The sequence below is a fragment of the Lontra canadensis genome, unplaced genomic scaffold (assembly GCF_010015895.1).
Source record: "Lontra canadensis isolate GAN:19392208 unplaced genomic scaffold, GSC_riverotter_1.0 scaffold91, whole genome shotgun sequence".
Lineage (NCBI taxonomy): Eukaryota > Metazoa > Chordata > Mammalia > Carnivora > Mustelidae > Lontra > Lontra canadensis.
Genome location: NW_022631085.1, coordinates 1,306,046 through 1,331,181, shown reverse-complemented (window position 1 = coordinate 1,331,181; position 25,136 = coordinate 1,306,046). Strand labels below are relative to the sequence as shown.

The 25,136-nt window shown below is 50.0% G+C and overlaps 1 protein-coding gene across 7 annotated transcripts in view; it reads right to left on the bottom strand.

Annotated features, from left to right (window-relative positions):
- SYT17 (synaptotagmin 17) overlaps window positions 1-24,830 on the bottom strand; it is an 85,229-nt gene extending 60,399 nt beyond the window's left edge. The window contains exons 1-5 of one of the 7 annotated variants that reach the window (XM_032836207.1): window positions 24,424-24,830; window positions 20,726-20,743; window positions 19,909-20,057; window positions 13,585-13,733; window positions 9,862-10,481 (exon numbers count right to left, since the gene is read on the bottom strand). In XM_032836207.1, coding sequence (XP_032692098.1) covers window positions 9,862-10,481; window positions 13,585-13,733; window positions 19,909-20,057; window positions 20,726-20,743; window positions 24,424-24,438 — 951 coding nt within the window. In that variant the 5' untranslated portion in view covers window positions 24,439-24,830. Of the gene's footprint in view, window positions 1-9,861; window positions 10,482-13,584; window positions 13,734-19,908; window positions 20,058-20,725; window positions 20,749-20,906; window positions 21,198-21,220; window positions 21,309-24,423 lie in introns of those variants that run through there. The other 6 variants (XM_032836210.1, XM_032836212.1, XM_032836209.1 and 3 more) reach the window with 6 other exon arrangements.
- Window positions 24,831-25,136: the final 306 nt, after the last annotated feature.

Sequence of the window (25,136 nt, the reverse complement as noted above, 5' to 3'; positions counted from 1 at the left end):
AGTCAGGGACACCTGGGTGGCTCAGTTGGTTACGCGACTGCCTTCGGCTCAGGTCACGATCCTGGAGTCCTGGGATCGAGTCCCACATTGGGCTCCCTGCTCGGCAGGGATTCTGCTTCTCCCGCTGACCTCTCTCCTCTCATGCTCTCTCTCTCTCTCTCAAATAAATAAATAAAATCTTAAAAAAAAAAAAAATCCAGTCAGTTTGGTGCTGCTGAGGAAAGCCATGCGCATGCCCCTTGAACTCTGAAGGCTCTGTTCAACATCAACAACACGCTCCAAGCAAACACAGAATTCCTTCTAAGATAACTCCAAAGGGGGAAGGAAGCAAGGCACATATTCATATAAAAATGTGGTTACAGGGCTCCTGGGTGGCTCAGTGGGTTAAGCCGCTGCCTTCGGCTCAGGTCATGATCTCAGGGTCCTGGGATCGAGTCCCACATCGGGCTCTCTGCTCAGCAGGGAGCCTGCTTCTCTCTCTCTGCCTGCCTGCCTCTCTGTCTACTTGTGATCTCTCTCTGTCAAATAAATAAATAAAATCTTTAAAAAAAAAAAATGTGGTTACACTTATGAAAAATGCAGTCTTATCCCACTTGGCTTACACAGGCTAGATCAATTTACAAAGTCGTTGGCCGGGGCTTTCTCCTTAACAGATTATGTACGGGTGTAGGCTCAGACTCAGGCTCAGGTTCCATTCTCCATTCCACCTGTGCAACCATGGGTAAGTACCTTAACCTCTCTGAGCCTCAGGGTCCCCCATCTGCAAGTGTCATTACCAGCCACCTGGTGGGGTAATGTAAGTGTTGCACACCGCCTAGGTTCTAGGATGTGTGAGGACCCAGAACATATTTACTGCTAAATGTAAATTGTTCAGTCTCACTTGGCAAAGGCAATATACACAGACTTCGCTTCCTAAGCCACAGGGCCATGAGTGCCAGGCATCAAAGACCAAAAACACGTTCCTTCAGTCAGAGCAAATCTCAGGTGAAAGCAATTTTCAGAAACATAAATATCCAGCATGCCTGTGTGCAAATGTCACTTTTGACGCAACACATTTTCTTCTTCTGAGTGCAAGTCAAACATTGCTCCTCAGTGGAAAACCTGGCTTTGTAATAAAGGATACCACACACCACGCGACACAGAATTATCCCCCAAGAACTTTAAAGAGCATTCCAACCTGAGTCTTCTCCTTCCCAAATGGCCCCATCAAACATAATCCTGATGGCAGCCTCTGTTGGCCACGTAGCTCGTTCAACCACCACAAGGGCCAGCCAGCGAGTGGCAGAGCCACGCTTCTGAGCCATATGTCCTACTAGGACGGCTAGCCCTTCCTACTTCCCTCTAGCCACTCAGTATCACTCAGCATGAGGACCCCAGCCCACATGTACCAGAATCTCCCCACAAGTTCACTGAAGTGTGATTCATCTAGGACTCAGGACCTTGGAATCAGTGAGGCCAAAGTCTGGGAGCCTGCGCCCCTCGTGAAAAGATGAGAACAGCCAGCATGACAGCAGAATCCCCACTCTGTCAGGCAGCCTTGTTTACAACGCCCCCAAAGCTGGAGTTGAACGTCTAAGGGCCGGTCCTGTGCCTTCTAACCGTCTCTCCACCTGGCCCCTCGTGCACCTGTACCTCACACCAGGTCTAGGACATCACCTCCGGCCTACACGACTGCAGCAAATTACTCCTAACTGGTGCCTCTGTTTTCTTCTCTCTTTGCACTCCAACATGTTATTATAAGAACTGTCAGATCCAGAAAAGCTGAAAGATCTATACAGTCCCCTCCTTTTTATACACATCACCTAGCTTCTGCAATGCAGCTATTAATAATTCTACATTAATATTTTAAAGCCATGCTACACTTGCCTTATGGTGCATCTAATGATCTTTTTTTTTTTTTTTAAAGATTCATTTATTTATTTGAGGTGGGGGAGAGGCAGAGGGAGAGAGAAAGTCTCAAGCAGGCTCCCCGCTGAGCATGGAGCCCAATGTGGGGGCTCAATCTCCCCACCCTGAGATCATGACCTGAGCTGAAATCAAGAGTTTGACCCTTAACCGACTGAGTCACTCAGGCGCCCCTCCAAAGATCTTTTTTGGAAGGCATCTTAAAATAGGCTACAGACATTGGTAGACTTTCCCCTGAAGCTTCAGCAGGCCTGTCAGTAGCCTGAGCTCAATGCATCTTTACAGCATCCCACCCCCCGCAAATAACATTTACACCCAACAAGGTGCACAAACCTTACATGTACCTGATGAGTTTGACAAATGCACAACCTGTGTATCAGAAGCCTGTCGAGATGCAGAACATCACTATTCGTCCAGAAATGACCCTCCTGCTCCTTTCCACTCAATTCCCTCCCCTACTGTCCCCTTCCCACAGCCACTGTTCTGATTTTTTTCACCACAGATTAGTGTTGCTGGTTCTCAAACTTGATACAAATGCAGCTGTATGTATGTGTTCTCTTGGGTCTGGCTTCTGCTTAGCATGATGGTTGCTCAGAAACATGTTCTACTTGGCATAATGTTATTGACATTCACCCGTGTTATTATGTGTATCCCGGTACTTTGTTCCTTCTTATTTCCAAATAATGCTCCATTACAGGAATATACCTTGGCTTGTTATCCTTCATCCTGCTGATGGGACACCTGGCTGCTTCCAGTTTGGGGACCTATGACAGGAGAAGGTGCTGTGAATACCTCAGTGTGATTTTTTTGTGTCGACATAATGTGATCTCTCGTAGGCAAATACCTAGGTGTGGCAGTGCGGGATTGTGGAGGTAGATAAATGTTCAGTTTCACCAAGAACTACTACCACATTATACCCCTCTGCTGTCTCAGAATTCCGGCTGCTCCACGTCCTCATCGACATTTGGTATTGTCAGTCTTTGCAGCTTTTAGACATTCCAGGAGGTGGGTGTGTAGTGCTATTTCTCTGTGGTTTGAATCTATAGTTCTCTGACTGGCTAACAATGTCAAGCACCTCTCCATGCGCTTAGAGACCATCTGTATGTATCTTCTTTTGTGCAGTGTCTGTTCAAAACTGTTGCCCATTTCAAAATTGGGATTTTTTTCTTGAGAAGGAGAAAGAGAGTGTAAGCAACAGGGAGGGGCAGAGGGAAAGAGTGAATCTTAAGCAGGTTCCATGCGTAGCACAGAGCCTGATGTGGGTTTCGACCTCAAAACCCTGAGAATCACGACCTGAGCCAAAATCAAGAGTCAAATGCTTAACCCACTGAGCCACCCAGGCACGTTTCTTTCTTTCTTTCTTTTTTCTTTTTTTTTTTTTTTTAATTTTTGGGTCATTGCTGTTCTTTATATATTTTGGATGTAAGTATGTTGTCCCCCAGTGATTTCTCTCCAGGGTAGCCTGACAGGGTCACCTGTCCTTCTCAAAAACCCAGGGCTTGTCATCATACTTACGAATAAAACTAAAGTCTTCACCTATACCTTTAAGACTGATGTGAAGTGACCTTTTACACCAATTCAACTTCATCCCCTATCATGCTTTCCCCCTCACTCTACTCCAGTCACCAAGATGCCAAACCAGCTCTTGCCTCAGGGCCTTTGCACTTCCCAAAGTCACTATTTGGAATGCTCTTCCTCCAGACATCCTCCAGGCTCATGCCCTCACTCCATCTAGCTCTCTACTTAAATTCATCTCCTCACCCATTTAAAATAGCTTCCTCACCCTCGCCACCCAGCCATCCCTCTCCAGCCCCTCATCCTACTTTGCTTACTCTCTTGGCACTGACAGTGAAACCCAGCATTATCTGTTAACTTGTTTATTTGCTACAAGTCTCCCTCCACCGGAATGTAAACTCCACGAGAGCAGGGACTTTTGCCTTGTGGGAGAGAACCAGTACAATGTCGTGGTTATGGCACACCATTTTTTACGTCAAATAGCCTCAGTCCTACCACTTAGCAGCACAAATTATTTCCCTCTACCCAGTTCCCACATTTGTAAAATGGACCCTTGTTAGGATAAACTACTTGGGCCATGTACATCATTTAGAGCTGCGCAGACACCATCTTATGGCTCTATCACAAGTCCCAGACCCTAGAACACAAAAAGCGCCTGACAAATACAGAATGCATAACTGAATAATTTATACAGGCAAGTTATTTTTATTGTAGACTTACTGGGTCAAAATCATCATTCTCCCCCAGTTCAAGGGACTTTCACTTCCAAAAAATTCTTTCTCCTGAGAAGAGCTCACATCCGTGCAAATGCACAGTAAGGGACACAAAGTCGTAGGTACTAGGTCTCTTCTCGGCACCGGCAAACCAGTACCCACAGGTTATGTTATTCTAGCCACAAACCAGAACAAGAACTCTGCTCCCTCCTAATGTTCTGGGAGGTTCTGCTATGTCTATGCGGCATCTACTCTCCCCACCACCTTGCCCATCCTTCCCAAAGCCACGGGATCTTAAAAGAAAATAAATTGCCTTCATCTTGGGTAGATTTCTGGCTCAAAAAAGGATTGAAGAAATACATATACACCCATATTCATCACAGTATTACTCACAGTATTATTATATACTGTAGTATAGGGCATATTAACATCTAATAATAGCTATCCCGTTTGTTACATAATAGTATGTCAACATATATGTTGCAATCTCTACTACAGCATCCCAAAGTTCCTCACAAGAAGCAGAAGGTGGAAGTGTCCACTGACGGATGAAAGAATGAGCAAACAAAACACGGTATGCATACAGAACGGGGTATTATGCAACCTTCAAAAGGTCGTTCGGACGCATGCTATGACATAGATGAACAATGGGACATTATGTCACAGAAAGACAAATGCTGTATGACTCCATGTATAGGAGGCACCTAGAGTCAGATTCATGGAAACACAAGGAATGGTGACTAGTGGGCGCTGGCGGCAAGAAGGGATGGGGAGCTATTGTTTAATAGGTATAAAGTTTCCATTCTGCACCATGAAAAGAGTTCTGCAGACAGATGGCGGTGATTGTTGTATAATGCTGTGAATATACTTAATACCACTGAAACGTGCACTTAAAATTGGCTAAAAAAAATTTTTTTTTAAAGATTTTATTTATTTATTTGACAGAGAGAGAGATCACAAGTAGGCAAAGAGGCAGAGAGAGAGAGAGGGGGAAGCAGGCTCCTGCTGAGCAGAGAGCCCGATGCAGGACTCGATCCCAGGACCCTGAGATCATGACCTGAGCCGAAGGCAGAGGCTTAACCCACTGAGCCGCCCAGGAGCCCCTTAAGTAAAAATTTTTTAAAAATGGGTAAGCTGGGGACACCTGGGTGGCTCAGTTGGTTGGACGACTGCCTTCGGCTTGGGTCATGATCCCCGAGTCCCGGGATCGAGTCCCGCATTGGGCTCCCAGCTCCACGGGGGATCTGCTTCTCTCTCTGACCTTCTCCTCGCTCATGCTCTCTCTCACTGTATCTCTCTCAAATAAAATAAAATCTTTAAAAAAAAAATGGGTAAGCTGGTAAATTTTGTTATGTGTGTTTTGTCATAATTACTAATATATTATTTTTTAAAGAAAGAGTAGAGTCTAGGGGATGCCTGGGTGGCTAAGTCAGTTAAGCATCTACCTTTGGCCAAGGTCATGATCCCAAGGTCGTGGGATCCAGCCCCGCTTAGGGTTGCCTGCTTACCGGGAAGCCTGCTTCTCCCTCTCCCTCTGCCCCTCCTCTCCACTCATGCTCTGTCAAATAAATAAATAAAATCTTTAAAAAAAAAAATAAAAAAGTAGAGCCTACAAAGATTTCACATTCAATGGCCACAGTGTTGATCTGCTGCCGTCCACTTGGATGAGCAGAATTTCTCTCAGCGGTGAGAGTAACTTCACACCTGTTCAATCACCCCATATGCTTTCTATTTCTCTGTCCTCATTTTCATTATCTCCTAGCCAAACCTTATCAACGAGACCAAAAAACTGACAGAAGCTCCATTAGCCGCTACTGTCCTGAAGGCCAAGATCAAAGATGCAATGTTCAAAGTCACGAAACAGCTGGGACGTTCTGCCGCGAGCCAGACTATGCCTACACGCCGGCCTCACCCACCACCGCTCCCGTGGGTTCTCCAAGGCACAGCAATGTAGAACTCAGCCCTAATAGCCACACTGATCCCACACCGGCGAGGTAGGCTGAAAACAAGAAACTGCCAAGCTCTGCTTTCCACCCCCAGACACGGCTGCATCTATCCCTCCCGTTCAGTGCTCGCTCGGGTGAAGGCAGACCCTGGCCTGCCAGGAAAACCAGCATCAACATCCAGTGGCCTCCAGGGCACCGTGTGAGAATTTTGTTTTCTGTCTCCAAGACAGGCCTCCTTTGCACAGTATGGATTTTTGTTCAGAACTAGTATCTCTTTTTCTACATTTGGGATAAAAACACACTTACCTGGATGTCTGCTCCTAACACCCTCCGCCCCTGGCTCTCCCTGCTTCCCAGCGTCTGTTTCTCCTGGAAAAACGCTCCCCAGCCTTCGGGGACCAGCCCTGCCCTCGTCTTGCCTGCATGGCAGACCCTGTTGCTGTCCTTGAACCTCCATTTCCCCTTTTCCACCGTGGGCTTTCTCCCTCTGGCACTACAGACGCTTTGGGCTAGAACATTCTTCGTGGTGGGGGCTGTCCTGTGCACCGCAGGTGCTCAGCGGCATCCCGGATCTCCACCCACCAAACCCACAATGCTTCCCAGCACCGTCAACCATCCTGAGAGCAAGACTGCCCCTGGCTCAGAACCACCATTCTGCAGAACAGAAGCTGCAGGCAGGCCGACGGCCACCCCACTGAAAATCAGATTTCCCTGTCGGGTCCCAGCCAAAGACTGACCGAGGTGGGAGTACCACTGACTGGCTCCCAGTCTGAAGGAGGACGCGCCCTGCAGCGCCATCCTGTGTTCCACAGTCTGCCTCCCGACCCGCAATCAGGGTGAGGCTAAGACCACATCCTCCCTGGGCCATCACCCTTCCCTAGACTGCTTCCCTCCCCCCTCCCCTGCAGGGCACTGTCCTAGGTCCTGTTGTGGGTTCAATGACACCCCACAAAAGATATGTTATCATCCTCACTCCCATCAGTCCAGAATGTGACCTGACTTGGAAATACGGTTGTCGCAGATGTGATTATTTGAAATGGGAACATAATGGGGTAGGGTGGGCCCCTCATCCAATAGGACTAGTGTCCTTGTAAGACAGAGGTGCACACAAAGAAGGTCACGTGACAACAGAGGCGAGATTCGAGTGATGCAGCTATAAGCCCAGGGATGCCAAGGACAGCGAGCAACCATCAGAAGCCAGAAAGCGGCAAAGAAAGATTCTCCCCTATAGGTTTCAGAGGGAGCATGGCCTTTATCTTGGACTTCTAACATCCAGACTGGGAGACAATGAATTTCTATAGTTTTAAATCTCTAATTTGTGATGTTTTGTCACAGCAGCCCTACAAACGAATCCACACCCAAACCCTTATCTCAAGCTCTGCTTCCAGTGAACCCAAACCTCAGACAACTGGCCTTTCTACTCACAGAGTGTAATTTCCAGAGCCAGCCCGCGAAGGGAGAGGGGAGTCCACTCTTCCCTCAGCCAGTTTCCATGAGCCTTTCTTAGAGCGAAATGGAAGGAGGGAAGGAAGGAGGGTGGCAGGTGAGAGAAAGAAACTCACTTCGGGGAATCCTTCCTTCCCTCCATCCTTCATTCATTCAACAAAGATTACTGAGCGCTACCTGCCACATGCCAGGCACTGTTCTAGGCATAGGACATGGAGAAGTGGACAGAAAAGATAAAAATCTGTCCTCATGGGGTTTGCATACTAGCAGGGGAGACATATCAGAGAATGTACGGTCTGTGAGACGACGGGAAGGGGTCAGGGAGGGCCTTAGGTGGGGGCTACCAGGCCAGCAGAGGGATGCGGCAGATGCCACCTCTGGTGCCAGCTACAGACCGTCCCAAAGTCCCGCTGGGGCATGGTATCAGCTCGGGCAGACAGCTGTCCCTGAGGCTGTGCAAGCGCACCTGACCAGCAGCCAAAGGGCCATTCTGGCCCGAAGACCCACTGTGGCCTTCCCCTCCTTCCCTGTGTTCTCCTCAACCCCTCACTCCTGCTTCCTGGGATCACCTCCTAAATAAACCACCTGCACCCAGGGCCTTGCCTTGGCCTCGGATTTCGAGAGAATCAAACTAGGGCAGATGGGCCAGGACCCGCTGACTGAGACTCTAACACTTCACACTACAGCCAAGGCAAGGTGTGCGGATGTCCAGATTCTCTGGGTGTCCAGGGTCCTCCATTTGAATGTGTACAATCGAGCTTGGCCACACAGAATCGATGTGGTCCAGTGGGTCTCCCTCTTTCTAATTTCTTAATGTTTGGAAACCCAGTGAGAAGGCTACACAGAAAGCATCCAATATGTCCTGGTCATGTGATGGGAAGGAGGACATGGGATTACAGCAAACACTCCTAACACCTGGACCACCCGGTCCCCATCCCGATCGCTTCAGTGCATGTGGGCCCGAATGTGGCTGCCAGCTCTCGTACTTTTTTTTTTTTTTGCATCTGTGGATATCAAAGATCTCTTTATCCACCAGTGTAACGGGTCAGAAATGCCAGGGAAGAAGCGTCTCCATCCCCCACAGCCCTCATTCAATGACTGATAGGAACTGGTGTATAAACACCCCAGCTCCCCCGCCCCCCAGGTGGAAAGACTCGTAGGCATGTGTCTAACACTGGCTTCTCCTTTCCCTAGCTTGTTTTGGCTCCATTCACCCACAGCAGTGGCCGGCCAGGTAATACACACGTTATGTGACTGTCCCACTCCTTCCTAATGTGTCCTCTGGTGTCACCTCCCTGATAAATTACTTCCCTTGCCCTGGGATTTTCTCCTTCTTGGGGGATCCAAATGAAGAGAAGGATAAATCTATCTTTGAATGGAAACACACACACACAGTAGAGCAACCCCTCCGGGGCCCACGTTTAAAGCCTGTCCTCCGGGATGATGCTGGCTCATCAAATGCCTGACCAGGAGAGCTCAGCTCTGAAACGCACCTTGGTATGTCAGACCTAACGTAATCCTGCCTGCGTTATACATGATTGTCACCCTCGGCGTGAATGGACGACACTGGCCTCCAACCGGCTGGGTCTTTTCCTTCCCTGGGGCGCCCACCTCCTCCTTCCGCCCCCACAGAGTGCACTGTCATCTTCCAGTCCACAGAATGCCCAAGCGAGGGACGCTCCCAGCCCACTGGGGACAGAGCCTGGTCCGTGGGTGGCTTCCCCAGCAGCCAACTGCCTGTCTGTGGGCTGGTCGGGGGAAAGAAGCCAATCTCACAATTTGCCTGAAAAACATCCATATATCATCCTGTTCTTCAGCCCTCATTTTATTTTTCCCAAATCAATTTCTAAAAGTCAAAATGACTGATAGCTTCATACCCTGGACCATCATTCTCCTTATTAAATAACCCAGCATCGACAACAAAAACCTCTCAGGGTGGTGATGGTTATGTGAATCTATACATGTGATAAAACTTCATGGAACTACATAAACACACACACACACATGCACGCACACATACACACACACGCGTGCACGCGCACACACAGTGGTGCGTGTAAAACTCCGTGAAAATCCAATAAGGTCCGGAGCCTCGTGGCCAACGTCACTTTGCTGGCATTGCTAACACACTCTGGTTGTGTAAGATTTGTGACTGGGGCTGCTGGGTGACAAGAACACAAGAACTCCCCATGGCGTCTGCGACAGCTTATAAGTCAAAACTTATTTCAAAATTGAAAGTTTTTTAAAATGCAAAGGCGATTTAAAGAAAAAAATGAAAATCAGATTAAAAAAAAAAAAAATCTCCCAGCAGGTAAGACCACCAACCTGCCCCTTACCTGAGAACTGGGGACCAGCGCCTTCCACCAGTGCCCGCCTTTCACCAGGTCAACCTCACACAGGGGCACAGACACCTTCCCAATGACACAGTGGCGGGAGAACTTATCAAAATCCACCACGGTCAGCAGTAGGGTCCTCCTCTGCGCTTCTAGGAAGGGGATCTCGAAGGTGTAACGCTCCTCAAACACGGGTTTCTGGGTCTTGCGTTTGACCCCCGTCTGCTTCGAGTTCTTCTGGTCCGGCAGGAGACAGATCTTGACGTAGGGGTTTGAGTGCGCCATGTCCTGGCGCGAGCCATCGTGGGAGATGGGGGGCGGCAGGTCCCTGGCCTCGATCACCCTCACGGTCAGGTGGTTGTGCAGCAGGTCATACTGGGTGCTGAAATGCAACATGCCCAGCTGGTACTTGGACAAGATCTCCTCATCGGTCAGGAAGTCCACGTCGTCGCTGTTGGAGTCGAGGGAGTACAGCTGAGGCTCGAACTTTCTGAAATAGTCATCCGGGGTATAGGTCCGTCTGAGCACCGAGGGCTGGATGGGCTCCTTTTTGGCGCTGAGCACGCCAAACTCGATAGGTTTAATATCAATGAGCGGGGAGCTGGGCCGTCTGGATTCAAGACCTAAACAGCCACCAGAAAGAACAATTAACACCACCACACGCGGGACCGAACCCGGGCAGCTTCATGAGCCTGGCAACACTTCCTAGACTCTCCCGCCTTTCACCCTGTTTCCTAAGGCTCTTCGCCATCTGCCCTCCATACCTTGAGATCCTCTTATCGATTCTGAGACGCAACATAGAGGCATGACCATCCCCATCACAACCAGCCACTGTTCTCAACGCACTGATATATCAAGCCACCGATCTCCACGAGGTAGAGATCCCTATCTCTAGGAGCAGCGATCCCTTCTTGACAGATGAGGAAACAGAAACTCAAAGTAACTCTCCGGAAGTGAAGAGGTAGTAAAGAGGCAGAACCAGGAGTCGAGCCCAGCTTGTCTGGCCCCAGAGTCTTGAGGCTAACCATGACCCTATACTGCCTCCACTTCCAGAGAGTGGACTCTGGAGCCAGACTTCCTGGGACTCAGGTTTCCCATCTGTAAAATGGACTCAGTCATAGTGCCTGCTTCAGAGGATGGTGATTCATGGAGCCAACGCATGGAAAGGGCTCGGCACAGAACGTGCCCATGGTAAGAGTTTACTAAACGACAAGTTTCTGTACTTCTTCAAGGATCACATTTGGACTTCCCACTCGTGAGGCACCTCTCCCCTTCCTCTCAACCAGCAGACTTCATGGCTCCCAAGTTCATCATTCGAATCTTTGCTCACCCCTCGATTCTAGCAATGAGCTCATGGAATTTAAAAAAAAGAAAGAAAGAAAACAATTATTTAACGGAGGGACAACTAACACACAAAAATGCAGTACATATGAGCTCGGGGGGAAGTACGCACCCGAGAAGCCATCGCCAAACCCATGCTACAGACATACCCATCACCCCCCAAAGTGTTCTCCTGCCTTCTTTATGGAATTTTTCTGGGGATAAGGACCTTTAACATAAGATCAAGTCTCTTAGTGAAATGTTAGGTATATAACACTGTTAACTGTAGGCACCATGCTCTCCAATAGAATTCTAGAACTTACTTATCTTGTGTAATGGAAACCAACACCGCCCCAGGCCCCAGTCCCTGCAGAACCTGGTACCTACACTTTCCTCTCTGCCCCTACGAGCCGACCGCTAGATTGAGCACAAAAAGCAGGGTCACATAGCATTCCTTCTTTCACGACATTCTTATTAAGTGCCCCAACACCTGTCCTGTCCGCTAACATTATGAGACTTTGGTCTGATGCATGGTTGGTATGCTGGTAACTCTGTGCTAAATGGAAATCGTCTGTGTACAGAGCTGGGCGGGAGACCTAGGAATCATCTAGACAGGTTCTATTCAAGACATATATAATGGGGTTCAGAAAGACAAACGACATAGGTAACATAAAACCATCTCATTTGTAAGAGGGCAAAGAAACTGGTGAAATGAATGTTAATATGCTCAACATCTCATCAAAATGAATACATTTTAATGAGACAGTTTAAATTCTCTCGTGTTTCCTGGCTTCAGAATTGTGGGTATTTAACACATACAGCGTGTCTCCACGGAGCTTAGCCCCATTTAAATGCTCACCAGTGACATGTGGCTGGAGGTCGCTGGACTGGACGGCGCAGGTCGAGAACAGGCCTCTTGTTTTACAGATGGAAAGACTGAGGCCAGAGAAGCCTCACGTCCCCTCTGTTTCACTCTTTCAAGCCCTTGAACTTTTCCTACTTCCTCCCCACCATTTACCCCCAGGAAAGATGAGACGCGAATATTTCCTGAGAGGATTTACTTGATGAATTGTAAGCTTTTCCCCCCCTCTGTTGAGTGAACTGCAGAGAGCTGACCGAGACAGGAGAGATACTTTGGGGGAGTGAAAGGAGGCTGGGAGTCTCTGGGCTTCATCCTCTTCCTTCTTCCTCACCCAAACCATCCCATCTTGTCAAACACAGATGTTGTACATCCGAGTGGACTAACTTGTGGGGGGCGTCTGTGAACCCTAACCAATCCTGAGATACATTCTGTCTGGGTTTAAAGCTGAAGAAGTTTCATATAAAAACCCAGATTGCGGGCGCCTGGGTGGCTCAGTGGTTAAGCCTCTGCCTTTGGCTCAGGTCATGATCTCAGGGTCCTGAGATCGAGTTCCGCATCGGGCTCTCTGCTTGGCAGGGAGCCTGCTTCCTCCTCTCTCTCTCTGCCTGCCTCTCTGCCTACTTGTGATCTGTCTGTCAAATAAATAAATAAAATCTTAAAAAAAAACAAAAAAAACCCACAACACCCAGATTGCCAGTTTCTCCTCAGAAAGGGCAGGCACTACGGAGCCCACGATCTCGTTCCCACAGCAAGAATGAGTCGCAGCTGTCCCTTTCAGTCGGGCGGTAGCTTCCCAAAAGGGCCACAGTCCCCACCCTGCCCTGGCAACTGAGGCCAAGTCAGCTGCCACTTGTCACTGCATTAGAACAATCCTCATCTCTGCTCAACCCTTTGCAAGTCACTTACTGACATGACCCGCCTGGCCCTGAAAGTTACTCGAATTTGTGCCTTTTGGGGTCTGAAATGATACACGTGGACCACATCAATCAACTGAGCCAACTCGGTGAAACTTGTGATCAGTAAAAAGAAAAATCGATCAAAGTAAGTGTTTCTGGGGCACCTGGGTGGCTCAGTGGGTTAAGCCTCTGCCTTCAGCTCAGGTCATGATCTCAGGGTCCTGGGATCGAGCCCCCCATCGGGCTCCCTGCTCAGCACGAAGCCTGCTTCCCCCCTCTTTCTGCCTGCCTCTCTACCTACTTGTGATCTCTCTGTCAAATAAACAAATAAAATCTTTAAAAAAAAAAAAAAGTGCTTCTGACTGAACTCAGAAGAAATCAGGTGCAACGCGCTCTTGTCACATCGCCATTCTTTCTCTATCCTCTTGTCTCCTGGCTGCCATTCCACTGTGCCCCCTCCCCAGAGACAACCCCTTCCCTCATGTCTTTCCTTGGGGATGCCGCCAAGTGTCTGGGAAAGCCAGCTCTCTCCTTTGGTCCTGAAGACCTGGCTAATGGGATTTTTAACCTGCGGACCCCGCATGGAGGGGGAACAGCACAGGACCACGTGAGCCACGACCCCTAGGCAGTCACAGCAAAGACACTTACTTGAAATCCTCCGGGTCAGGCTGTATGTAGACTTAGATGTGTCTGAGGACGAGCATCTTCGATCTGGGGAATTGGTCCGTGGGGTCAGAGGGACTTCACTGCCTGTGTGGACAGAGTCCCCGTCCTTGTCACTGCTCCGGCTGGCCATCCTATAGGAATGAAAGAGGTCTCAATGGTTGTTAAAAATCTCCAGGGACTGGCACCTCTGTCCCTGGGAGGACAGCCCCGCGATCAAACAGCTCTCAGATCCAGTGTATACAACTTGCAGTAACACAAACTTGAATCAGGGCGGCAGCCCTAAACTCTCAGTAATATCCTACTTTTTGCATAAAATGTGAAATGATATGAATAAATACTTTCCGTTTTAGAACAATCTGTCAAGAATGTGCATAATTTCCAGAGGATGGTGGGGAGGGATACGTACTTATTCAGGCTATTGCCACATGGGGGCGCCACGTTGGCTAAGTCAAGCCAAGACCTCTTGTTGCTCAGTCTGGAAAGAACCATGGGGTTGGCGTATTCTCGTCTGAACTTCTGCAAGTGGCTTTTGGTGGAAATGGCCTGCTATTTCAATCCTGGGTCTATACTTTATATCTTTTAAAAGTAACCTATAGGGATGCCTGGGTGGCTCAGTCATTAACCATCTGCCTTTGGCTGAGGTCATGATCCCAGGGTCCTGGGATCAAGCCTTGCATGGGCTCCCTGTCGGAAGGAAGCCCGCTTCTCCGTCTCCCACTCCCCCCTCCTTCTGTTCCCCCTCTAGCTGTCTGTCATATAAATAAATAAAATCTAAATAAATAAATAAATAAAATAAATAAAAGTATCCTATAACAGTGTCAACTCAAGAGTTCTCTGAGTCGAGGTTAAAGCTACAAAATGGCCCTAAGAATCAATGACTTAAGAGCAATAGTTTGATGGGAAGAAATAGTTAAAATGAGCAGAAGCCATGATCCAATGCGCTCCCAAGGAGGATGAAAAATACTGTAAGAAAAAGCACTGGGTCGGGGATGGGGAGATACAGGGTAGTAATTAAGAGCACAACCTCTTGGTCTGAACCCTGGCTGGGTGACCTTGGGCAAGGCCCTTCCTCTCTCTGTGCCTCCATCTACCCATCTGTCAAATGGGAATAATAACAGTACCTACCTTGGATGGCTGCTCTCAACACTGAATGAGTTAGCACATATAAAATGCTTAGAATGGTCCTAAGTAGTAGGTGTGTGCTCAATACATTTTGGCTGGTATTATTAGAATCTTTAAGAGCCCCCAGTCCCCAAAAAGCTAGGTGAGGATGCCATGGGGGGGGGAAGGGAGAGGAGGGTTAAAAAGTTGGCAGAGTGGCTGAGAGACCGATGCTGCTATTGACGCGCCCCTAAGCTACCCTGGCTGTGGATGGATACCTTCTGAGACCGCACCCCCCACTCCCCCCCCAGCATGACATTTAAGCCTGTGCAGAAGCTAGTCTTGAAAAATGCAAGTTTCCAATTCTAGGAGGTCTTCAGATACATCCTGTGCATGAAATGAGATGGATCTGATGTTCTCCCAAAGCAATATAAGGGTCACAGCCAGGACAAGACCGGGCATATGATGAGGGGTGGAGGGGGGCTGCAGAGGAATGCCCAGTCCTTGCTTGCCTCCCGCTCCCGGTCTGTAAGAGGTACACGTAGCAGATGGAATGGCGGGGGGCGGGCAGGGGAAGGCACAGAAATGCAGCCATACTGTACGCTTGATTCTTCTCTCGAAGGTGGAACCACCTCAGGCACCCCCAGCCACAAGCCTGTTTCCTGGAGGGCCGCTGCCATAGGTCAGTGCAGCGGCCACCTCCACCTGGGAAGTCCCACCCAGTTTTCAAGGCTCAGCTGAAGCGCTGTGGCCCCTGAAGCCTCACATGAGTCCTCTCAGACAACAACTGAGCCACCCCTGCTCCTCTGCACTCCCCGGGCTTCCCAGCCCTTCCCCCAGCACACTGAGCTGAGCCACGCTCTTCCCTCTGCCCAGAACACTCTTCCTGTCTCCATCTCCTGTTCAGTTCCTTCTCATCCTGAGTCTCAGCTTCAACAGCATCTCCTCTGAGAGGCCCCACCCTGTCCCTACCTAACGCCTCTCCCACCCCACCAGCCCTTATCTCCCTCTTCAACGATGCTTATCTTTGGTGCCTGACACTAAATTCTGACTCAGTATTGCCCGTTCACCACGGCCGACCTTGCCCCAGTAAGGCATCTGGCACGTGTGGGGTCTTCCACATTTATTTCTCAGTAACTGAAGGAATGAATTCACCCTTCTTAGGATTCTTTTCTGATGTATCTTGTCTTAAAATGATCTGAGTGCCTATCGTGCCCCTCCCCCCCCCACCGCACAGCAGGGTACACTCCTTAATGTATACTTCTCTTGATTAAAGGTACCAGGTGCTAGGCACCCAGTATGTGTCAGGCACTGTGCTAAATACTCTGTCTGAACCATCTCATTAATCCTTAAAACAATCCAGAGTTTACTTGTTATTAACAAGGTTCACCCCATTTACAGATTGGCGGTGGGGGGGTGGTGTGGGCACAAGGGACAGGGGTGGGAGATGGGATGGATAATTATTTTGCACCTGTTACACTCCCAATGGCCAGCAATACCAGCATGCCCCCAACTACTGAGCTGGGTATCCCTTGTGAGACCTGTCAGAGCTACGGACATGGTAGGTCCTCGATACACGCTTGATGGACAAAGAATGACCTGATGTTAGTTCACTCTTCAATGAGGGTCTTTCTGGCTTCACTCCAAAAGCAGCCAGTCGGACTGTATACGGTTTTCCCGACCTTCACCAGCCCGGCCCAGCCAAGGAAAGCTGGGGGACCCAAATGACAGGAGCATGTGTGACAATTAATGGTGTGGTGTGTTCCCCAAAATCCCACACACAAAGGACTAGCTCATCTGCCATAGGCCGTCCCACGGAAAGGTATGTCCTGTGGTTCTTAGCTCAAATATCACAGTAGGAACAGCACTGCAAAGCCTGTACACTTGACATTTCTACTCCCTGCCTATTTGATAACATGCAACTGCCCACTTGGTAAATAAATCTGGGGAAAGCACAAGCTGCAAATTCACTTTTTGAATGATTTAACCCGCCTCCCCTTTACAGATTTCTCTTAACATTTTGCATTACGTTGAGTGCCAAAAATGTATACTAAGGTGCTACCCAGGATTCAAGATATTCATCCTGAGAAGCACGGAAAGTCATGTACCGTTGTTCAGGCTCTAGACTGCAAAGTTCTAGGTGGTATTCATAACGACCACCAGGTGAATGGGGCCTTCCAGAGTTGTGCAGTGTGTAGGCCCTGCTGGGAAGGTTCCAGCCCTCTTCTCAGCCTGTGGCAAAACCAAAGCGTCTTCCCAGAGGGTCTCCACCCCTTGCCCCCAGAAGGAGTCCCCCACTTGCACAACGGGTCAGCAGCCAGGGGAAAGTGCAACTGTCCACCAGCTCAGTGCTAGAACCTAGGCCATGCATCCGTAACACTCAACATCTGGGCATCTGCGGTAAACAGGTAGCTGACTGTGATTTTCAGGGTCCATCAGGATTCTGCACTGGCTCAGAGGCCAATTCAAATTCCTTGATCTGGCATTCAAGACCCTACAGGACCTGAGCTTACAGGCTCATTTTCCATGATTTCCCCAACTCTTCCTGGGTGCTGTGGAGTCTGCCCATCCTGGGTCTATTCCCTCTGTAACTGCTCTGGTTACAGCACCCAAACTGTCTATTACAAAAATCAGCAAACTCTGGGGCCCAATCTGCTACCTGACTTTGAAGTAAGACAGGAACAAAGCCATGCCCGTTCAGTAACGCACGGTCTACTGCTGCTCCCACAGTATGTCTAGGAGTGGTTGGGACAGACTAAGTCCTTTCTAGGAAAAGTGTGCCCAGCCCTGGTCTACAAGCTTGGTTCACATGTGTCAGGTGGGATGGCCCTTTCCCTGGTTCCAGGGTGGTCAGACAATCCAGGCATGATGCTAGCACCACTTCCTCCAAGCAAAAGTGACTGGCTCAACTCATTGGCCCATGACCCAAATCAGACAAATGAGAGCCCTTCCTGGTTTGTTTGCTGCTGTTGAGAATGAAGCAAAGAAGCAAGCTTAAGAATGAAGCAAATATGGGGTGCCTGGGTGGCTCAGTTGGTGAAGCGTCTGACTCTTGATTTGGGCTCAGGTCATAATCTCAGGGTTGTGAGACTGAGCCTTGCATTGGGCTCTAAGCTAGGCATGGAGCCTACTTAAGATTCTCTCTCCCTCTCCCCCTCCCCACTCCTCAAAAAAGAATGAGGCCAGTACAGAAGAAAAAGGGGGGGGGGTAGGGGAAGAGGGCACAAATGCATGCCCATGACAGCATATGACCCCTGGATCCAGCTATGCCTGAAGCCACTGTCCCTGGATTTTTCTCTATAAAGATACTATGCAAAACTGTCATAAAGTTGTGCAGGGTGTGAATGCAGAACTCTTGGGGGTGGTGGACCTACATACCTGCCTTATCCCCTCTACCACATTTAAAATCTCCTGAGCACAGTAATCAGACTGTATGGAGTCTCTGCATCTCACAGTGCCTCCCCACAAAGCATACCAGAGACATAGTTACCAAAGAAACAGATTAAGTTTTCAACCAGATGACTGGCACTTTCTGCCTGCAGGTTCAATTTCTGCCTACAGGTTCATCAGCGGGTTAATAACCATTTTTTGGAGTGAACAACACAGATAAAAACCATGCCCTCACTAAGCTGGCATCCTTCTGAGCATGGCTTTCAAGATACCAGATGCGCTGAGCCAACCTCAGCAACACAAGGCACTAGACAGTGGGACCAAACATCTCAACTCCGTGTGTACCTGCAGGATTCAGGCTATATATACCCCGTGACTAATGAAAGCATTGCTGAACACTGTCTTTACACCAGTTTAAAGAATCTCCATCCACACCTACAAATTCAGAAACGAACACTTACTACTCTGTGAAGCACGTTATGTGCACACCTCATTACTCTGAATCACAACCCTATAAAACAAGTTCTATTACTATTCTCACTTTACAGACGCAGAACCCAAGACCGAACAGGGTTAAGATGAACCACTTACATTAATGCTTGCCAAGCAAGTGTCAAGCATTTGTAAATGCTTTTCTGTGTACGAAGTCAGGCAGTCATCACAACCACCATATGACATAAACCCTATTATTTTTATCATTCCCATTTCACAGATGGGAAATCAAGGCACAGAGACCTAACAACTTGCCCCAGGTGACAGAACTGGGAAAAAGTAGGAGACACAGGATTTGAAGGCGCAGAGCCTGACACAGAGCCATGTTGCTATGGCAATATTTGATGCTTCTAAGAAGAGCAAGTGAGAGGACGGAGATGTGACCCCCCCAGCTTGGAGGGAAAGAGGGTATGTCGTGGACTTCCAGAACCTGGAACAGCTCAAAGACTGAGCTGGAACAGCACCGGGTTCCCACTGTGGCTCTGGCTGTGGGCCCTCGCATTGCCTCCTGCCCGCTCGGAGCTCCCAGCTCTCACTCAGGAGGAGGTGGACTCAATGACGGCCAGGCCCTTCTCGGTGCTGGCCTTCCAGACTCAACCCAGGCTCTCTTCCCTTAGCCACCGAGAGGTGGACCAGAAACATGGCTGAGAAGCTTCAAAACTATGTTCCCAAAATATCTGAGCGACTGGCAGATGGAGACGTTGTGTGCAGGCGCGGGAGGAGCACGAATTGGAAATAAAATGAAAGATGCCAGAGAGAACATAAACAGCGTTGGAGGACAGGATGGAGCCTGGCGGTGCTTTTCTGCTTGCCTGTGCCTGAAGTTCGCGTTCAGACCAGCAAAAAGGCACCTGTTTGTCCACTCGGTCTACCAACCAGGAGCAGCTGGTCCTGAGCATCAACTCTGTGCCAGGCACTGTGTCGGCGGGGGCTAGGACCGTGGATCGTTTTGACGTGGACAGCCGTCCTTAGAATCTGGACGTCCCTTGAGGAATGCAGGTGCTCCCAGATCTCTCCTTCCACGTGGAATGACACTCAACGTTGATTAAAAGCGCGCACAGGCTTAGCACTGAGCGGTTCGAGTCTCAGAGGAACTGAGGGAAACGGAGGGGAAGCTAGAGGCCGGCCACCAGCTTGCCGGACAGAATGAGAGGCGCGTAGCAGGTCCCCGTGCGCAGCACAGAGGTCCAAGGACGCCCGGCATTTCCCTTCTTTCACGCCCCGGAGCCCTCCTACCCGCACCCCCCAACACACCAACAGAGCAAAGCAAACATCTCAAGATCGAGATCGCTTCCAAGGAAGTTCAGAGCAGTTTTTACTTACAGCCAGGGAGGGGTCTGGGCAGGGAAAGGTCCCAGAATTTCAACTTCATCCTCACTCGACTGGCAACAGCTGGATTCATAGCACCTCTGACAGCAGTGCCTGCAAGTCCATCTGCACAGTAGCAGATCGGAGATTCTAGAAAGAAAACCCTGAGGCCATCGGGGGAGGTGGGCAGTGGAGAGGGGGCGTGGGGGGGAGGAGGGAGGAGGGGAGAGGAGGAAAAGGAAAAACACCTGAAAATTACAAGTGGCCGATCCCTGCTGGGAAATAAGGACATTCAGGAGGTCTCTGCGGCTGAACACTTAGAACAAAATGTTTTCTGTTTCTATTTACCAACTGCAGGCACCAAGATGGCAAACACCAACTCGCTGAGCCGTTAATAGCGAGCAAAACATTTGCAGGTATTTTCCCGGGTAGTTTACGTGAATGTCCTTCTTGACAGGTGGTGGTTTATACAACATCGTGAGGGCTTATACAATATGTTCTCGAGACACAATGAATATTACTCTGCCTTCTTGAAAGCAAAGCAAAAGAGGTTTTTAAAAAAAATCATCTCAGTGACATGAAAGTAAATAGAGGTAACTGAACGGAGTGAGGAGGGGATAGGTGGGGAGCAATCCAGCCTGTCTACAGGAGTGTCTCCTCTTCCTCGGGATCTCCCTCCCTTCCGCAGAAAGGCAACAAAACCACTGTCACTCTAAGCATCCAGTCATTCTTTAATACTGAACAGCCCCGCAGCCCCACATAAGACTCCAAAGCGAAAGGCAAGCACCTCTTGATCAGAAACCAGACCGAAGGAATCATCAAATGAACCCACCTCGTTCAAAGGTTCCAACTGCCCTTTTAGAGATCCACGGAGAAGCCAAGGGCGTCGGGGGCGAGAGGATTACAAAAAGAGAGACAAGACCAGTTTAGCAATATTCCAGCAACTCAGAAAAGAAAAAAAGAAAGAAAGAAAGAAAAAAAAAAGGCCTGCATCTTTCCATCTTTCCACTTACCATCCTGGGAAGGGAGCTGACTCCCTAACAAGCTGCTGCTGTCTACGGGGCTGCCGGTAGCCTCCTGGCTAACCAGCACCGAATAAATGGGAAACTTTAGCATTTCGATTTGATTTGCACCGTATGCTGTTATGAATCAGAGCGGGTGGATAGATAGTCATGCTATCCAACGCAGCCACACTTCAGAACAAACCTTCCCATACAGAAATAGCCATGAAGCCAACCCAGAAGGACATGATTAGCTAAGAGGCAGGCAGACACAATGTGTGACTTGGGATGTGACTTGGCTTCTCCCACCCTCCCAGGGGCCCTACCTTAAAATCCTGCTCCAATGGTGATGGTGGGGAGTTCCATATGACCACCCACAAACACAAGGAGCAGAAAAGGAAGCCATAATCTGGTCCTGGGAGGGGACGGGGGGGTGGGGCTACCTCCCTTTTCAGCCCCACCTCCCACCAGGACTTCTTCTCACAGGTTCCCGAGGCATAGACTCCCTCCTCCCACCCCCCCACCGCCAGGGAAGAGTGGCAGTGGCTTAGGAACCAAGGGGCCAAGTAAACCAGATAGATTAGGAGTTCCGCATCCCAGCCTGGGATAAATCCCGGAGATGAACTCAAACTCAGAACGTCGAATCCAGACAAAGAAAGTTACCCCCCTTTTCAGTTCTCTCGCAAGGAGGTGGAGGTCTCAGTTTGGTACCACTGCATGTTAACATGTTTCTAACCCTTGTACATCTACCCCCCCACCCCCAGCCCCTCTTCCTTTCTAAACAGAGAGCAGACCTCAGCTCGGAGTCTTGGACATAGCAAATATGTGGCATTATTATCCTTGTGTTTATTTTTCCAGCTGCCTTCTGTTTATATCAAGTGATCCTGGTTTCCTATTATGGTACTGACATCAAGTTTCCTTTTCATACGATTTTAAGTAAAAAAAAAAAAAAAAAAGTGAGTCCCTTTATAGGAAAAAGTATTAAGTAAATATAGTACAAGTGGTACACAGCTCATGAAAAATTAAAAATCCTTGAAGTGATAAGGGAATGGCTGCAGCTTGGGAAAGAAAGTCTCAGGCACTAATCAAAAACTCTTCCAAAAGCAAAAGTTGAACCACACACAGAACAAGACCTGAAGATGCCTGGGGGCCACACAGAGCTGAGAGGATAAGTGTTAGAGCCGGCTTCACCACCAGCCAATCATGTGACTTGGGTAAATCAGGGGGCCACTCTGAACCTCAGTTACCTCTTTTCTTCAATGAAGGGCTAAGCTAGGACTCTGAAAATGCCTGCGTGTGCTGACCAGCTACAAAGTATCTGCACTCTTTCCCTGGCTTTATGAGAATAAGGTGGTTTTGTCAAGACCAGCTGGAACCTATTAGCATCAGAGACTGTCCTGAAAGTGAAAAGGCAGCAAAAAGCTACGCCCTCGTGCACTGACATGAGAAAGTGCTTGAAGATGCTTACAATAAAGTGCAAAGATAAAGGGCTGCTTTTTCCTTGGACAACAGTTCATGCCCATTCTTTTCTAAGAGGAAAGCATTTCTTGGGTGTGTGGTGATCAAAAGACACCGTTTATAAAATCATGTGTGTAGAGACAAGGCCACCACAGGGCCCAACCATCCAACTTTCTCAAACCCCAGGTACAGGAGGAAGGTCCAAGGAGCAAAGAGAAACTAAGGAAGAAGAGGGGAGGGAACATGTTTTTACGTTCCCAGCATGCTAAGTCTTTCTTTACATTGGGTCCTCGGCGTTCATGTATTTGACTGGATGGAGGATCATTGATTCAAGCCAGAAAGAAAGAGGAAGAAGGAGAATCCAGATATTCTAGAACAGGGGTTGGCAAGCTATGACTTGAAAGGCTACATCTAGCCCACAACCTCCTTTTGTACGGTCCTCCAGTTAAGGATAATTTTTGTACATTTTAGAATGGTTGGGGAAAAAATCAAAAGAAAATGAGTACTTCTTGACTTAGCACACAGTATATGAAATTCAAATTTCAGCGGCCACAGGAGTTTTATTGGAACACAGCCACGCCCATGCATTTACTATTGTCTATGGCTGTTTGAAGCCATACTCAGACTTGAGTATCTGTGACACAGACTATGTAGTGCTCCAAGAAAAATATTCACTCTCTGGACCTTTACAGAAAAAGTTTCATACCTTGTTGCAGAAGGAAAGTCAGTTTCACCAAGCCAGACTCATTTTAGCTGCTTAACAAATCCCACTGTCCCCCACCATGTCCCCATGACCCCTAAGCAGCTGTGTGACCTTGGGCAAGTCACTGATCTCTGTCCTGAAGGTGGTTATTAAAAACCACAGAAGCCTGTTCTAATAATGTGTATTTCGCACTGGACTATGCATTCTGAGGGGCAGGCTGTGCTGCTTTCACAACTGTACCCCCAGCGCTCACATATAGTAGGTGGTCACTCACGTATTTGTTGAGTGACTACTGAATTGCCCCCAACATTCAGCATGCAGTAAATGTACAATAAATATGACCTTCACTGAACTTGAAAAGAGGACCTAAAGATTCCACAGAAGCCAAAGGAGCAAATCTAAGCCAACCAGAGGGATGGAAAGACCAAGATGGGTGACAGAGCACAGAGTTCCTGCCAGGTTGTAAAGTCTGAGGACAAGATGTGAGCCAGTGGGGAACTAGGAAATCAGCAGCCCTCCCAGCTGTAGCCGAGGAGAAGAGAAGTGAGCCCAGATGCACCCTCAGTGTGGGAACCTGTAGGCTTCTCCGTTGGGCAGAGAGGAGCCAACCCCAGAAAGCAAGCAGCTCAACGGGTCTGACTGCAGGTCTGACTGCATGACCTTGGCGCTGACCTGTCGCCACTTCCCCGCCTTGTACTGAAGGGAAAGGTCTCTTGTCAAGCAGCCTCCCCCCAAAAAAGGATGCCTGGAAATTATTTCGGTCCAAGAATTCTTGAGAGAGTTTTCTCAAGGTGATGGGGGTCCACAACTGCCAGACCTCAAGGCAATGGCCGAAAACGACCGGTTGCTCCCGCCCCCACCAACAGCGCGCCTATAGTATATCCCCCACCCCTCAGCACCCAGTGCCCAGGAGAGACGACGTCCTTGTCCCTCCAGGCCGGAACAGCTGCCTCAGGCTCGCTCCGCCGGCCAATTAGCCAGAGCCGTCACCACGGCAACGGCAGCTGGCGGGCCGGGCGGCTGGCGCGTCCCGGGCCGCCCTCCCCGCGGCCCCTCCCCTGGGGTGGGGTGCAAGGGGAGGGGATGGGGGCAGAAAAGTGCGCCCCACCCCCACTTCCTCCCCAGGAGGTGAGGGCGCGCGTGCAGAGTCCACAGGGGCCCTTCATCCCGGGGTGTGGGGGTCCCCAGCCCCTTATCCTGGGTCGCACGCCCGCCACTGCACAGGTTGCGTGCCCTCGGGCACCCTTTTAATCAAGGCAAGTTTGTGGAAGCCCCGCAGCGTGTCCTCCCTTCCGCGCGCTCACGGCCGGAGGGGGCGCGGCACCCCCCACCCGCACCGCGGACCTTGCCCCCCAGCCTCAGCCCTACCTGGATGTACGCCATTTTCGCCCTCGCGCACTCACTCCGGCCCGGGCATGGCGCCGCCACGGCCACTTTGCCCTCGCCAACAGGGGAGGGGGGAGAAAGCAAAGGGGGAGAGGAAGAAAAAGGCAGCCGGGTGGCCCCAGACGTGACTGGCGTGGCTGATGAGCGGCGCCCGCCCCTCTGCCGGCCGCCCCGTCCTTGCCTTTCCCTGCGTTCCGGCTCCCGGAGTCGGGGCCGCCTCCCAGGTTGGGAGAGCTGGGGCGCCCAGAGCCCCCGCCTCGGCCACTCTCGCAGTCCGGCGCTCCCCCCGAGGCGCTGCCCTGGCTGGAAAGACGCCGGGGCGCCTGGGGAAGGAGCCCGGGGCAGCCGCGGGGACTGCAGCGACCCCGGCGCAGGCGGGGCTGGAGACGCGGGGCCGGTGCGCGCCGGAGGCGGGGGAGGGGATGGAGAAGGGGGTGGGAGGGGGCGGTGCGCGGGTCAGCCCATCCGGTCCGCACTGGGGCTGGCACCTACCCAGAGCAGAGCCCCCGGGACGGCCTTGAAAGCCGAGGGGATACAGTCCTGCCCGCTGTGGAGTCTGGAGCGGGGAGGGTCCTCCCCATCCAGCCCTCTCCCAGTCCGGGTTGGGAAAACTTTATTCCCGCCCCAGCCGACGCGCCTAGAACTGTTGCGGCGAGGAACGCAGAGGCCAAATGAATGGGAGCCTTAAGTTCAGG